Consider the following 14,211-nt stretch of genomic DNA (forward strand, 5'->3'; position numbering starts at 1 on the left):
GCACATTGTAAATACCAATTTGGCATGTGTCAAACCTCATCTTGATCTTTTATTTGTCTAGAAGTGTCGGCACAGACGGAGATTTCTGAAATTCAGCAGGACTGGAAGCCTTCATTTCTCAGCAACGAGGAATTCACCCAGCTGATGTTGGAGGTGAACACGCATACGGCTCTGCTCATTTTGCCTAGCAGTTGTGGAAATGCCCATGCTTCTAGAATAAAATGTGGTTTGCGGCTCCAAAAGAGGTTTCAGGTACCACTGTGTTTGTCCATCAAGCAAAGGGGTGAGAGCTGGCACATAAAGCTGCTGCTCACCCTCGCACCAGCAGCGCTGCTGCAGCACCCTGCAAAGGTGCAGACAGAGCTCCAAGAAATACAGTCCAAAAGAGAGATTAGAATCACAGATTACATTTTGTTTTCACAGCCAGGGGTGAGGAAAAGGGCATGAAGCAGTTTATCTTCTGAACTCATAATGCACTATTGTTAATATTTATGCAAGAGTAGCACCTACGAAGCAGCAGCATCGTGTTCCTTTAGTGCTAGGTGCTGTACAAGCAGATAAAACCTGACAGCTCCTGCAGGCTTGATGCAGTTAATACTTCCACTGTAATGAATTTCCAGACCCTTATCAAACACTTTTTGTTCTAATAGAGAGCAGGGTTATTTTGCAATGATAGGTTTTAAATTATCTTTAAATTACACCATAGGTGCTTTTAACACTAGCTGGGATTTGAAGGGAGGTGACTCAATGGCGTTTATGCACGTAGAGATGAAATGCAAATGAGATGCTAAAATATACTTTTCTTTTAGTAACAGCTCAAACCTTCTTTAACGATGATTTTCTCCCATAGTAAACATGCTGAAGTTGACTGTGATGGGATCCCCCATATTCAGGGTTGAGAGATACTTCGCACATGCTGTACCCATGACCACTGACTCCCAATTATTTGGTGCTCAGGAGCGTGACGTACATTGCTCCTTCAGTCTGCATTAAAACAGTTCCCTCAGGAACCAATATGTTGGTAGATGTCTTGTCTGTTGATTCTGCTTGTATCAGCTGCACAGTAAAAAAACACTTGCTTTCAAGCTTTCTAGTTTATAAAACACCTTCCTGCTACTGTGAGTTTCCATGTCCTTCAAGCTGATGTTGGGTATTGGAATGTCCTACTGAGACAGATGTTCAGTAGTCACTTCTTTTTTTCTTGTTTGTGCTCTAATCTTATTTTATTAGCATTTGGACAAGACTTCTCAAAGTTCTTCCTGTTTTGTAATCAAAGAATGGGAAAAGCTTTTTCAGGCACTGACTCAAAGGAGTGGTGTAGACAGGACAAGGGGAAACGGCCAGAGACTGGAGCATAGGAAGTTCCGCACGAATGTCCACAAGAACTTCTTTACAGTGAGGGTGACGGAGCACTGGAACAGTCTGCCCAGGGAGGTGGTGGAGTCTCCTTCTCTGGAGATATTCAAGACCTGCCTGGACGCCTACCTGTGTGACGTGGTGTAGGGAGCCTGCTTTGGCAGGGGGGTTGGACTCGATGATCTCTGGAGGTCCCTTCCAACCCCTACCATTCTGTGATTCTGTGAATCCTATTTTACCATAGAATTACATCAGCTTTCCTGAAAACAACCCCTTTTTATTGAATGAAAAGTAAGAAAATTACACACGAGGACCAAGATCTGTTGATCCATCCATGATTGTTGCAGTAGAGAAAGCTTTGATGAGCCATGTGCCATCTTCATGCTGGAAGGGGACTGCAAGTAAATAAACACAGAATTATGTGTGCACATATTAATTTGATCTTACCACAAAAGTCTGACGTGAGTCACTTTGTATGATTTGCATTGGGTATGAAATAAAGACTAGATTTAAAAAAAAAAAAATTAAAAAAAAACCAGCATCCTTCACCATAGTAACACACAGGATCCAGCTGCCTTCTGAAACCACTGCTCTCTTCTGAGGGTTAACAGATATCATGCCTTTTAGAAAACAGCTTGAATGTACTGTACCAAAGAAAAACATATCCTCTGCACTTAGATTAACAAAATCAAACTAACTATAGCAGCTGGAGGGTTTTCAGAAATGCTAAACACATACTCTTCCACTGGGGTATAAGTTATTGACCTGCTTTTCAAAGGATTGTAGCACCAGCAGATTCCCATTGACTTAAGTAGTTGTGGGTGCTCAGCATTCTCTGGAAAAAAGGAACATATGTTTGTGTCTTTATTCAAGGCTTGGTGCTCTCCTATTTTATTTTTTTTACCATACAATTAGCATTTCTAGTGCTCTCAGAATTCTTACCCTTATTGAAGTCAGCAGGGGAGAAGTATGTTCTGCGCCTCACAGGATCCAAGCCTGCCTTGGAGGGGTGCCCAGATTTACATTGAGGGTTTGTGACCCAGTGCCACCACCGCCAGGCTATTGGCCACACACCTGTCTTTGGAGTACACCTGAAATTTCAGTCCTGCTCATGGCACTTATGCGGCTCTTGGTCACCAGTGACCTGGCAGAGAACGTACTGACCCATTACACCTGGAGGCACTTTGCCAGTGGTTCCTCAGTCATGATGAGGCATTTGCTATCGACTCTGAATTTTTGAGGTGTTTTGCTCATAGTGGGTGAAACGCTGCTTTAAATCTGGAAATCTACCTAGATTTAACTTAGAAGGAGATTGATCTCCAAGCTTTGCAGCTCCAAATAAAGAAGGAACTAATTTTGAAGGTGAAACTGCTGCTGTGCAGAGGACCAGGATAAGACATTCCCTTCAGTGCTGAGCATAAGGGGGCTCACCGCAAGGTGGGACCCAAGTGGGGAAGGAGCTCTGTGGAAGGGGGAATTTCTCTTTGAATGAGTAATCCAGCACCATGACCTTTAGAATAAATCACTCAATTAAAAGTCAGACTAAGGATTATTTGATCATTTGCATTGCTTTTACTAACATGAAAGCCCAGTAATATACAACGTTACATTAATACAAACTGAGATTTATGGGTTTTGCAGAGAACTACCATTTCGAGATAGGACTGCATCCTTTCATCGTCCTTTGATATTTACACAGAGCTCAAATGTTCATTTTAATAACTTCCAAGGGATCCAGTCTTAGTCATTTTGCATTATTAAAATGTGTGATTAATTTAAAAACCAAGACATGAAATATTCCTGTGAGCCCTTTGTTGCTTCAATAGTAGGTTTTGCTAGACTACAAAGAGTGTTGTAAAAGTTAAATCAGACTGTAAAATCAGAGAATTACTGTTCTGCAGCGAGAGATAACGCTCCTACGACTCAACAACAATACAGTGCTGAAGTAAAACGGTTTTGATCAACACACAGCGAGACATGCTGTTTACCCCCCTCTTCCCTACTAAAGCACTCTCCACTTACATGTTTTCCTTAGGCACTGGACGGCTTCATCATAGCAGTAACCACAGGTGGGAGCATCATCTACGTGTCTGACAGCATCACACCTCTTCTAGGGCATTTACCAGTGAGTAACTCTGGCACAAGCTTTTTTTTTTTTTTGTACTAAAAACCATAGGATTGGGCCCTGCCATGTTAAAAACAGACACAGTAGGGTGGGAGGTGGGGTGAGGGAATGTTTTCTTGCAAACGCAGGGAGAGTTTTTGTCCCTACGTTATGCCAGTCATTGCTGTTGATCGCCTCTGCTCCTTCTCAGCGTGATTCATGCACTTCAAGTTTTTGTTGCTATGAGGCATTTGGGTTTCAATGGAAAAAGCTCTGTGGGATTCCTCTGGCCAGGGGAGGGATGGGTTGACCTGGCTGATCTTTTCCATCTCTGATTTCTAAGCCAGTTCAGCTCAGCAAGGAGCTTGTTAAGGGCTTTATTCTGCTTGAGAGAGGTACAAGACATAAACCCCACTGCATTCAGAGGGGCAGGAGGTAGCTGGCAACTGTTCCCCCACCTGAGCTGCTTCTGGAGATGCTGTTGTGGAGGCAGCAAAGAGGGGCTGCGCTGGATCCTGCTCCTGTTGCTAAGGCTGCTCTGGTAGGAATGGTGCAGTAATGAAGGATTAATCCAAACACTCATTTTTTAGTAGCTCAGTCTCAAATAAATGCATGCCCAGGAGAAAACAGTACCTGCCAAATCATTATTTCATCGCCACCATTCCCATGTTCTTTGGAAAATTACAATTATTTTTCTCTTATTTACTTTTTCTCCAAATACGTGCTGTGTTTTCCACCCAGCCAAATGTATTTCACACACGCTACCTTCCTGTAATATGAACAACAATTATTTTCTTCTGAGGCGAAAGGAACTTGATGAAAGGCGGCAGCTCCTGGTAAATGCAAGAATATTGCTATGCAACAGCAGATTGAACTGAATCTATCTGCTCCAGTTTTCTTTAATCGTCAACAGTTGAGGACCCAGTGGTTGACTATTTTCTGACATTTGTCTTCAAATCAAAGACAGAGAGAACGCCGTCCTGTGTGCAAACTGCTGTGTTTTCATACGCTTACTGATTTACGTGGAGCTGTTGGAGTGGGTCCAGAGGAGGGCCACAGAGGTGGTCAGGGGGCTGGAGCACCTCTCCTATGAAGAAAGGCTGAGGGATGTGGACTTGTTTTGTTTGGAGAAGAGAAGGCTCTTGGGAAACATCACTGCAGCCTTTTAGTATTTGGAGGGAGAGTATAAATAGGAGGGAGAACAAGTTTTTACACTACCAGCTGATAGTGACAGGACAAAAGGGGAATGGTTTTAAAATAAAAAGAAGAAATTTAGGTTAGATTTTAGGCAGAAATTCTCTTCTCAGAGCATGGTGAGGCACTGGCATAGCTGCCCGGAGAAGCTGTGGTGCCCCATTGTTGGGGGTGCACAGAGCCAGGTTGGATGGGTCCCTGGGCAGCCTGAGCTGGTGGGGGCAGCCCTGCGCTTACAAACATTGGTCTTAGTGGACACAGTGGAGATACTGTGTAAATCTGCTGCTACAAGCGCAGAAAGGAAGGCACAATTGGGTAGAGTGCAAAGCAGGGCTCTCTGAGGGCCCCTATCCACAGATCTGATGTATTTTCTTTCATTAAAATCATGGACGACTCTGGTGCTGAGAGTATTTATTCAGCTTCCCTAAGTTCCATGGAGTGTTTTCAGACACCAGCTGCCTCTGTGGTAATTGTAAATAGTCTATTATTGCAAGATTTGGAGACTTCTCCCAGGGTCGGCTGATGTGAAGAGAGGTTTAGCTAATGTGATTAGACTGACTGTAGTTAAAGTGAAGTGAACTACTGTAAATCTGGTCACAACTTCAAGCATTTAGCATCAGCTGATACACTGCACCCCTGAAACCATGCAGGCCTTGGGAAGGGGGTAGCCCTTCCTCCTTCTTAACCAGCCTTGCTTCACAAAACAGCAAAGTTCACAAAACAGTGCCAAATTCTAGCCCACATGAGGAAGCACTGCTTGCTTGCTTTCTCCTGGTCTCAGGAGAAAGATAGCAAGGGCTGTGAAATACGTGAAGTAGATTCTATCTGTTTTGTCCTATCCCTAAACAGAAGGGATACTGCAGCACTTGATCACAATATGGAGACAAAGGGCAGCACAGAACCACAGACTGCCTGTTGCTGGCAGAGTCCTCTGGGTCCCTCTGGCCCAACACATCTGCCATAACACTGTGCCATAAGCCTAGAACAGCACTCAGCAGAAGTTTCCCTTCAGATGCTCATGCTTCATATTCTCAAATTTACATGGACAATGTAATATATTTTGTGTGCCCATAATGAGAATATTTAAATATAACTGTATCACGTGCAATATCAAGGGGTTGCGTATTAAAGAGGTACATACTGAAATCACATAAATAATTTTCAAGTATTCTTCACAAAAGGAGTATTCAAGTAGCAAGCACACTTAATAAATACTTGTAATTGAATAAATTAATGTGTTATCGCATCAAGGTAAGGGTACAAACTGTCCCACTCTAATTTTCTAAGTATATTCACTGCATTTCCCTACCCTAAATAAAAATTACATAGAGAGCAGCAGGCATGAGTGGAAAGCAGAGGGAAACCAAAGCATAATCTTAAGTAAATACATGAATAAATGATGATGATTAATAACTTGCCAGTCTCATACAGGGCTAACACATTTTCAGCACAAATGTGCAGTCTGCCAGCAGCTGCTCTGATGACACACGGAGCTGTGTCAGTGTGTCAGCTCAGTCCTAGGTAGTCTACAGTGAGATGAGCACAAATTAATGCTGTTAGAAGGTTACTTTATCTCACAACTTCCTTTCAAGTAGGCTTGTTGGGCATTACGTTGGTCCCAGCACCAAATACAGGGAGATTTTTTTTCTTGGCAACCTTGTGGCATGCTCTTGTCTTATCCATTATGGACCAGTCATAGCCTTGTACAGAAAATCCCTCTTTCTGTTCCCTAGTCCCCATACCAGTGTTGGATTCATTTTGGGTTCTTACCCACTGACCACAAGGCTGGAAACACCTGGACATTCAGCTCCAGAGGGCTTGTGCTGCTGGCACCATGAATTCATGGAATTGTTAAGGCTGGAAAAGACCACTAAGATCATTTTAGTCTGTCAGCTTACCCCCACCATGCCCACTGGCCATCTCCCTCAGTGCCACGTCTACACAGTTCTTCAACACCTCCAGGGATGGTGACTGCACCATGTCCCTGGGCAACCCACGCCACTGCAGCACTGCTCTTTGTGAGAAGAAATTCTTCCTAATGTCCAGTCTGAACCTCCCCTGATGTGACTTAAGGCCATTCCCTCTCATCCTATCTCTAGTTTTGCAGAAGAAAAGGCTGACCCCCACCTTTCCACAACCTCCTTTCAGGTTGTGGTAGAGAGCAATAAGATCTCCTTTGAGCCTCCCTTTCTCCACAATGAATAACCCCAGATCCTTCAGCTGCTCCCCATCAGGCTTCTGCTCCAGACACAACACAGCTTCATTGCCTTTCTCTGGACACACTGCATGGCCTTGATGTCTTTCTTGTAGTGAGGGGCCCAAAACTGAACAAAGCATCGAGGTGAGGCCTTAACAGAGCTGAGTACAGGGTAACAATCACCTCCTTGCTCCTGCTGGCTGCACTATTTCTGGTACCATCTAGGATGCTGTTGGCCTTCTTGGCCACCAGTTCCCCATCCTAGGGGACTGCCAGTGCTACAAATTGATGCCCATGGTAGAACATCTCCTAGACAAAGGATTCATCTTGCAATGTGGATGTCACTGTGATGCTTGTTGTGACATTGCAGTTTTTTCTTAATATTTCTGTTGGTTTGTTTTTGCAGTGTGATGTCTTGGATCAGAATTTGTTAAATTTCCTCCCAGAACAAGAACATTCTGAAATTTATAAGATGTTATCTTCCTGTATGCTTATGACAGATTCTGCCTCATCGGATTACCTAAAAAGTAAGTTTTATTTTATCTTCCTCAGTAAATCAAAAGGTGTGGGTAGGATAAAAAACTTCTCACAGAAGGAGTTGTGGGTTTTTTTTGTGGATTTTTTTTTCGTGTGGTTTTATTTGTGTGTTTTTAACGAGGCATGCAGTATAAAACTTACGCTCATAGCATTTCAAAGAGATCTTGCCACCTGGCACGACCCTTTGGTACTATTTTTAAATTAAACTCGTTGCATCTATTTTATAGGCTAAGTCTACTTGCAGTTGTGTTAATTATTAAATATAGCATCTTTTGAGACAGTTGAGGAAAATAGGTTAGCCAGTGGTAACATTTTGCCTGAGACAAATCACATCTTAATTGATATTTCAGCCCGTTAAAATAAGATACCATTCAGAGATATGCTAGCAGTGCATACCTTTGTTTTGCATTGTAGTTGAAAAGCAGCTGTAAAATCATCATAATTCTTTTTCAAATTGAATTTATTTTTCTTAAGAATCCTTTTATTTGCCTCAACCTTATTCACTCTAGGAGGTAAGATGAAGGGAAGCAGAAAGCACACAATAACGTGAGATGTACAGCTGCTTAATCAACTGCATACATAAATCTTGCAGCTCATAGTTAGTTAATATGCTGAAGTTAACTTAATGGATTTTTTGAAATAATTAGGCATCGTTTTCCAACACAAGATGCAAAACAGCTGTGAGTCATGAAAAACCTAAACAGAAAAAAAAAAAGCCATGGCTGTAGGATCCCATTCTGTACCTCAATATACCAACGTTGTGTCAGTGCTGTGGTGAAGACAGTGTAAGAGAACAGGCCCACATAGGTCAGCTGCATCCAGAGCTCTTGCAGAGGCTTTGGCCCTGCCACTTATTGCACCTTGGTGTGTAGGACTCACTGCTCTTGTGCTGCAAGATTGGGGTTGTGTTTAGCTTAAATAGTATATTTATTTCTTCTTCTTCTTCTTTTAACAATCCAGCTGACAATGAACTAGAGTTTTATTGTCATCTTCTGAGAGGAAGTTTGAACCCAAAGGAATTTCCAACATATGAATACATAAAATTTGTAGGAAATTTTCGGTCTTACAGCAATGGTAAGCTTTAATTGTTGTATAAATGTTGCTTTAGCTATGTAAAATGATCTGTAAGTATTGCTCCATTGAACAACACAGGCTTGTACTGAAAGAGCTGTTTATAATGTTGTGGGGCAGCTTTTGCTTCGCGTGGATCTAACAGCTGATTTGCAAAAGCTGGATGAGAAAATGGCCAAAATTGTCAGTTCCTGTTGTTCGTGCCCTTTGTTTGCTCTGGACATTGGGCAAATTTGCAAATACCACCAGCTTTAGAGGAGGGTTGGGTTGTGCTCCCCAGTGCCGCGAGCTACGGCTGTACCCATTAGCTACACAAGAGGAGTGCCACCCTATCTACTGGCTTATGTGGAACACACATCCCAGCCTGTGCCAGAAGCAAATGCCTATCAGATTTGCCCTCTCATCCCCACAGAGCCATTGCGGGGAAGGGCAACAGTGTAGTGCCCTAAGGCCTCCACTCAGGCTGCCATTTCCCACTCCTACCCAGCACAGCACGGGGAGAGAAATGCACTTGGCACAGCCCGCATTGCAGCATGGTCATCCTTAGGAAACCATCTTTCAAGGGACAAGGGACAGATTTCTAGCTCATGTGCTCCCTGACAAACAGATTGCTCCACGGCTATTAGTGTCAGAAATGAAATATTCTTTTATCGCTTTCCCCTCTCCTGCCTGCTTGAGTTCGCTGTAGTTACTTGTCTGATTGAACTCTGGAGTGGCATTTCAAAAGTTGCTGGTATTGCTCCAAATAGGTCATCCTCAGCAAAAATTCCCCACTGTGCTTTCCAGAAACCGCACACCACACTGTGAAGAAATGTCCCTGTCCCCATTTAACTTTCTGGTCTTGAGCCACGCGACTAGAATAGAAACCTACGTGCCGCATGAAGGCATGTATTTCTTGCTTGGTGCCATACGGTTTGGGGCTGTATTTGTATAAAAATGCAACCGCCTGTATGCTTTCTAGTTTGAATGGAGCGAAATGCGGCCGCGTGGCAGACACACACACCAAGCTGTTCTGTTTTCTAGAGCAGAAACCGGATTTCAGGTGCTGACTCATAAGGATACGTTTCTACCGGGGGAATTTCTGATCCATTTTCTCAAGAATTCTCAGCCTTTTATTTTCATGTGGTTTTAACACTGCCCTCTTCCCTGATAGAGATTTCACATCGCTGCATTTGGATCAGTGGCTGTTTCTCAAAAGAAGGATACAACTTGCATTTTTCTGCTGTTCCAGATATCTCCGCTAGCTTTGTGCACTCAAGCTAAATGCGAGCATATTGGTTTCGGAAGATACAGAATCATTTTGCAAGGACCCCAGCTTATAGCTCACAACTAAGACACATGCTTTCTGCTTCAGTTTTCTGCTTTTTCTTCCATGTGCCACTTTTCTCTAAATCCTCCACTTCATGTCGCCTCTTCCAATTTCCTCCCCAGTCTGCTCCAGATGGACTCTCTGGTCAGGAAGGAGGGCATAGCACTTGTCCTGGTCTGTGAGATGGTGCTCCCTCTCCCCATTGCAAAAGCTAGGCTATGATAAAAAAAATGAGGTAGCAGAGCACAGAAATTGCAAATTAAGCTTAATTAGCTGGAGATGTTCCTTATGAATGTATTCAAGAATGCTTTTCCCTGTAGCTTTTCACAGCAGTAGAAGTGTGAGCATGTTTTTACGCATGGGAGACGGATACAGGATGTTCTTCTCTAAATACAAGCTTCTGCTGCTCCCTTTAGCTGCCCAATGCCAAATTTTACCTTTGTTTTTCTACAATTTGCTGAGCATTTCCTGAGCCTTCTCTGTCTACATGGCCCAGCTGCACCAGCTCAGGGTCTCCCCTGAACACTAAGATGTCCCATTCCCACTGACCTAGTGTTGTTGTGGTAGGGATGATCCTAATGACAGTCCTAACCTCTTCTTCTCAGCCTTCACTGAGTACTTTGAAGTAAGGGTAGGTACATTTTTGTCCTCTTTAACAGAAATGTCACTAGCTTTATCCAACTTCTACATAACCTCTTACATAACCTTCCTTGAATTCTTTTCTCAGACTTTACTCTTTTTCATTGCTGACATAACAGCAATACTTAGGGGAAGAGAGTGATGTGTGTTGGGGTCTCAGAGTCCACTTCTCCTCCCTTGTACCTTCTCTGTTAATCACATTGTGACTTATGGCCAAGAACATCATATAGGGATGGGTTTGAATGGATTAAGCTGAAGGACTGAGACTTAGACAGTCTTAGGGGCTTAGCTGCTCTCCCTAACTTCGTCAGGAGCTGTGGGGCTAATTCCCTCTTCAGCTTTAAAGGCTGTTTTACTGTAAGACCAAGATGCCAGTGAGATTTATTCTTTCCCTAAAGAAGAATAAATACCTGATTTATACCATGGTGGCTTGTTGTACAACCTTGTGTAGCCTACACAGAGCCCGTGAAGGAGTAGCTTTCCCCCATCTTGGAAGAGAGATAGAGATGGTGCAGGGCAAGGGGATGCACATGCAGCTCCCAGAAACTGCCAGTGAAGTTCACATTGCTGCCAGCATGTGTTCAGTCTTTCAGAAGATCACTGCCCCTAGAGTTCTTTGCTCAGCTGTATCTGGAAGCAAGAGGAGCTGCTCTGGCCCAAGCCAGGTTCACAGCAGCATCCACCTAGGCTTGTTCTGGGCATGGCTGTGTGCTCTGTGATACCTACTGCACAGGCGTTTTGGCAGCTGTTTCTGCACCAGTGATGCGGCACAAGCTGCCTGCACAGGAGTGAACCCCCTCAAATTAGATGTGCCCAGGCAAGAGGGGCCGAGCAGCCAAGCAGCAGTGCAAGCTGTGCCGAGCAACTGCATGAGTCACCGCCTGTGCTAAATCAAATACAAGAGATTTGATTTTCCATTTGGGAGGATTATATAATCATCATTAATTAAGCTTCAATGAGAAAAGCAGGGCTGTAACCTGACAAGAAGACTGAGAAGTCCCTGGAGAGATGGTCTCTGGGCCACTCAGAAGAGGAGGGCTGAGTTCCATCTCTTTTGTTAAGAAAGGCCTGGTTGCTCACAGGGGAAAAGATTACAGGGGCTTTTTTTGGTTGGCTGGCTTTTGTTGTTGTTGTTTTGCTTTGTTTCAAACAGGAACACCTTCCAGTATATCACAGGATGTCTGAGGCTGGCAGGGCCCCCTGGGTCCCTCTGGCCTAACCCCTGCACCAGCAGGGCTACCCAGAGCAGGGTGCCTAGGACCACATCCATCCCAGGACTATCACCATTAAATTAACTGAGGCCTTTCCTGTAGCCCAGAGAGCTGAATCCATCAGATATCTGAGGGAACTGAGTGCCACCGCTGCCCCTATTGACAGCAGGATGTGGTATGGGGCAGGCTCAGGTCAGTGCTACCAGTGCGTAATGTAGCGGTTCCCAGCCACTTTTATCTGAGGGCTGAGAGGGGAAAAAAGTAATGAAGATAATTCTCCAAAAAGTTGAAGGGAATGTTTATCTTCCAGTATGAAATGTCAATTTAGGTGAGAACAAATTATGTTACAAAGCCGCTTAATAGCTCACTCTGATAAGAAAAGATAAGGCAGGCTGGATTTATCCCCCCTGTGAAAAATTGTTTGTTCGTTTATAAACAGAAGATCTTTCACAATCATATAACCAAATATTGGCTTTGGTATCGTATTCCTGAGGTGACATACTTATCTAAAACACTCCTGAAAGGGGCAAAGCCTGAAGTCTGCCTTCCAAATAGCTTACCAAAAGCAAATAGGACCACCGACATCTTTAAAGGGGCAGATGTGGCCTTGTAGCCAAAAAGCCTGAGGTTTTCCTCTTAAAGGAGCAGATAACTTCTATGGAAAGAGTTCATGATCAAGTAGTATAATTAAATATTATAGTGGGATTTAAAACCGCGCATCTTTGTTCCCAATTATATGGAAACTCAGGAATTATCTAGTTACTGGGTGCTAATAATAGCAGATAGCTCTACTGTTATCTGATGTGTCTCTTGGAGATAACAATAACCATCAATGAAATGATTATGCCAGGGAGAAAAGAAAAAACACACTCCCAGAATGATTAACTTAGTCTGCGTTCCATTTTGAAGGAAATAAACAGATTCATACAGAAGGCACATTGATCTTGAGCCTCTACAAGCATATGCAGAAACATCTGATAACAGGAAGAACTCGAAATGAATGTTTTGATGAGAACTGACAGCCACATATTATTATTTACTGTGAAGAAAGTAGTAGAAGCTGCAGTTAGCAACATGCATCACTTATGACAGGCTCTCTGTGGGCACATCAGTGAAAAAATTCATGTCCTAAACAGTCTGCATGGGGTTTAGATCCACATAGGATAGCAGCATGAGGAGCAGGAGGAGGAAAAAGGAGAGAGCAGATCCGAATGGACAGTGATGTATGGAGACCGTCATTGTTGTTCACTCAAAGCTATTGAGTGCAGCCTTGCTTGTCATTAGTACTTTAGAGTTCTTCATTACATATATTAATTGCTGAATGCTCTGCTTATCCATGGTCTGAATTCATTTGTGTGAAACACTGTTGGTTTTCTGCTGGTCTGTTTGCTCATCGTTTTCGAAATTACCATTCAGTTTGTTTGGCAGTCACTAAATCTGGTTCTTTAAACATTAGCATCTACTTGCAAAACAGGAAAGAAGGATTTTGTCTTTAAAATGACATACACGAGAAGCTTGCTTTTACAGAAAGAATATGTCTTAAGCATCCCAAGTTAAAATAAGATGACCGAGCAACCCGCGGCTGTGCTATTATTAACAGAATAATGTGTCATCTGTTTTTTTTTTAAGCATGCTTTCATTCATTTCGTGTGGCATGATTTGAATCCCTGAGGGCAAAAATCTTTTTATCTGTGGTAGCTAAGGGCTTTATACATTACTTATTTTTAACATCTTGTCCTTAATGTTCCTCATCCTTTTATTTTTAAACCCTGTGTACAAGCAAATCAGTTTATTTCTATCTTCTTACATGATATTTGCAGGTCCTTTAATACCTCCACTGCAAAAGAATTGTGCAGTAGCTCTAGCAGCAGATCTGATAGGTAACCAAGAAAATTATTAGAACTCATGCCAAGGAGCACAATCAGATAACTGATAAGCACGAGACAACTGTTCCACCTTTGACTGAGTGTTTAGTTTTCTCACACAGTCTTTTAATTCCCTATTCAAGATATGTTGTCTGAATCATTTAATCTTGAAACACACGTGCCCGCAGTGACCTGGCCCCATCTGCTTATAGCCTGATCCACATTTTCATTAGACACCTGTGAAAAGCACTCCAAGACTTCTAGGTATAAATATCACCAAAGCCTTAGACTTCATCCTATGTAAACTGTTTTTCTGTTGTGCTCTGAAAGAGCTCACTATTGAACTTAGTAACCCAATGATGCTGTGTGCATTTTTTCTTTCCAGTGGACCAAATGATAAAGTATGATTTTTAGGAAGTGTGTTTAAAAGATTACATCAGGATATCTTTTTAAAATCTGTGTGCAGGTCTCTTGTTTAAATTTAACTTGAAAGATATCAACAGCTATCCAGGTACCCAAGGCCAGGTTGCATGGGGCCCTGGACAGCCTGACCTGGTGGGTGACAGTCCTGCCTGTGGCAGAGGGTTGGAACAGTATGATCTTTATGGTCCTTTCCAACCCCAATCATTCTGTGATTCAATGAAACAGAAAAGGGTGGAATTTGTTGACCAACTGCAAGAGAAGAGGCAAATAGGCTGTGCAAACAGAGCTGTGGAAAGAACAGATAT

At 43.0% G+C, this 14,211-nt stretch overlaps 1 protein-coding gene across 9 annotated transcripts in view; it reads left to right on the forward strand.

The window, feature by feature from the left end:
- The window catches only part of NPAS2 (neuronal PAS domain protein 2), a 90,989-nt gene that overhangs the window by 52,074 nt on the left and 24,704 nt on the right, over positions 1-14,211 (forward strand). For 8 of the 9 annotated variants that reach the window (XR_001552316.1, XM_015850417.2, XM_015850382.2 and 5 more), the window contains 4 exons: positions 62-153; positions 3,392-3,481; positions 7,258-7,378; positions 8,349-8,462. Coding sequence is in view for 8 of the 9 variants with exons in the window: in XM_015850417.2 (XP_015705903.1) it covers positions 62-153; positions 3,392-3,481; positions 7,258-7,378; positions 8,349-8,462 (417 nt within the window). In the remaining variant the exon portion in view is untranslated. The remainder of the gene's footprint in view (positions 1-61; positions 154-3,391; positions 3,482-7,257; positions 7,379-8,348; positions 8,463-14,211) is intronic. The other variant, XM_015850407.2, reaches the window with a different exon arrangement.

This window comes from Coturnix japonica, chromosome 1 (assembly GCF_001577835.2).
Source record: "Coturnix japonica isolate 7356 chromosome 1, Coturnix japonica 2.1, whole genome shotgun sequence".
Lineage (NCBI taxonomy): Eukaryota > Metazoa > Chordata > Aves > Galliformes > Phasianidae > Coturnix > Coturnix japonica.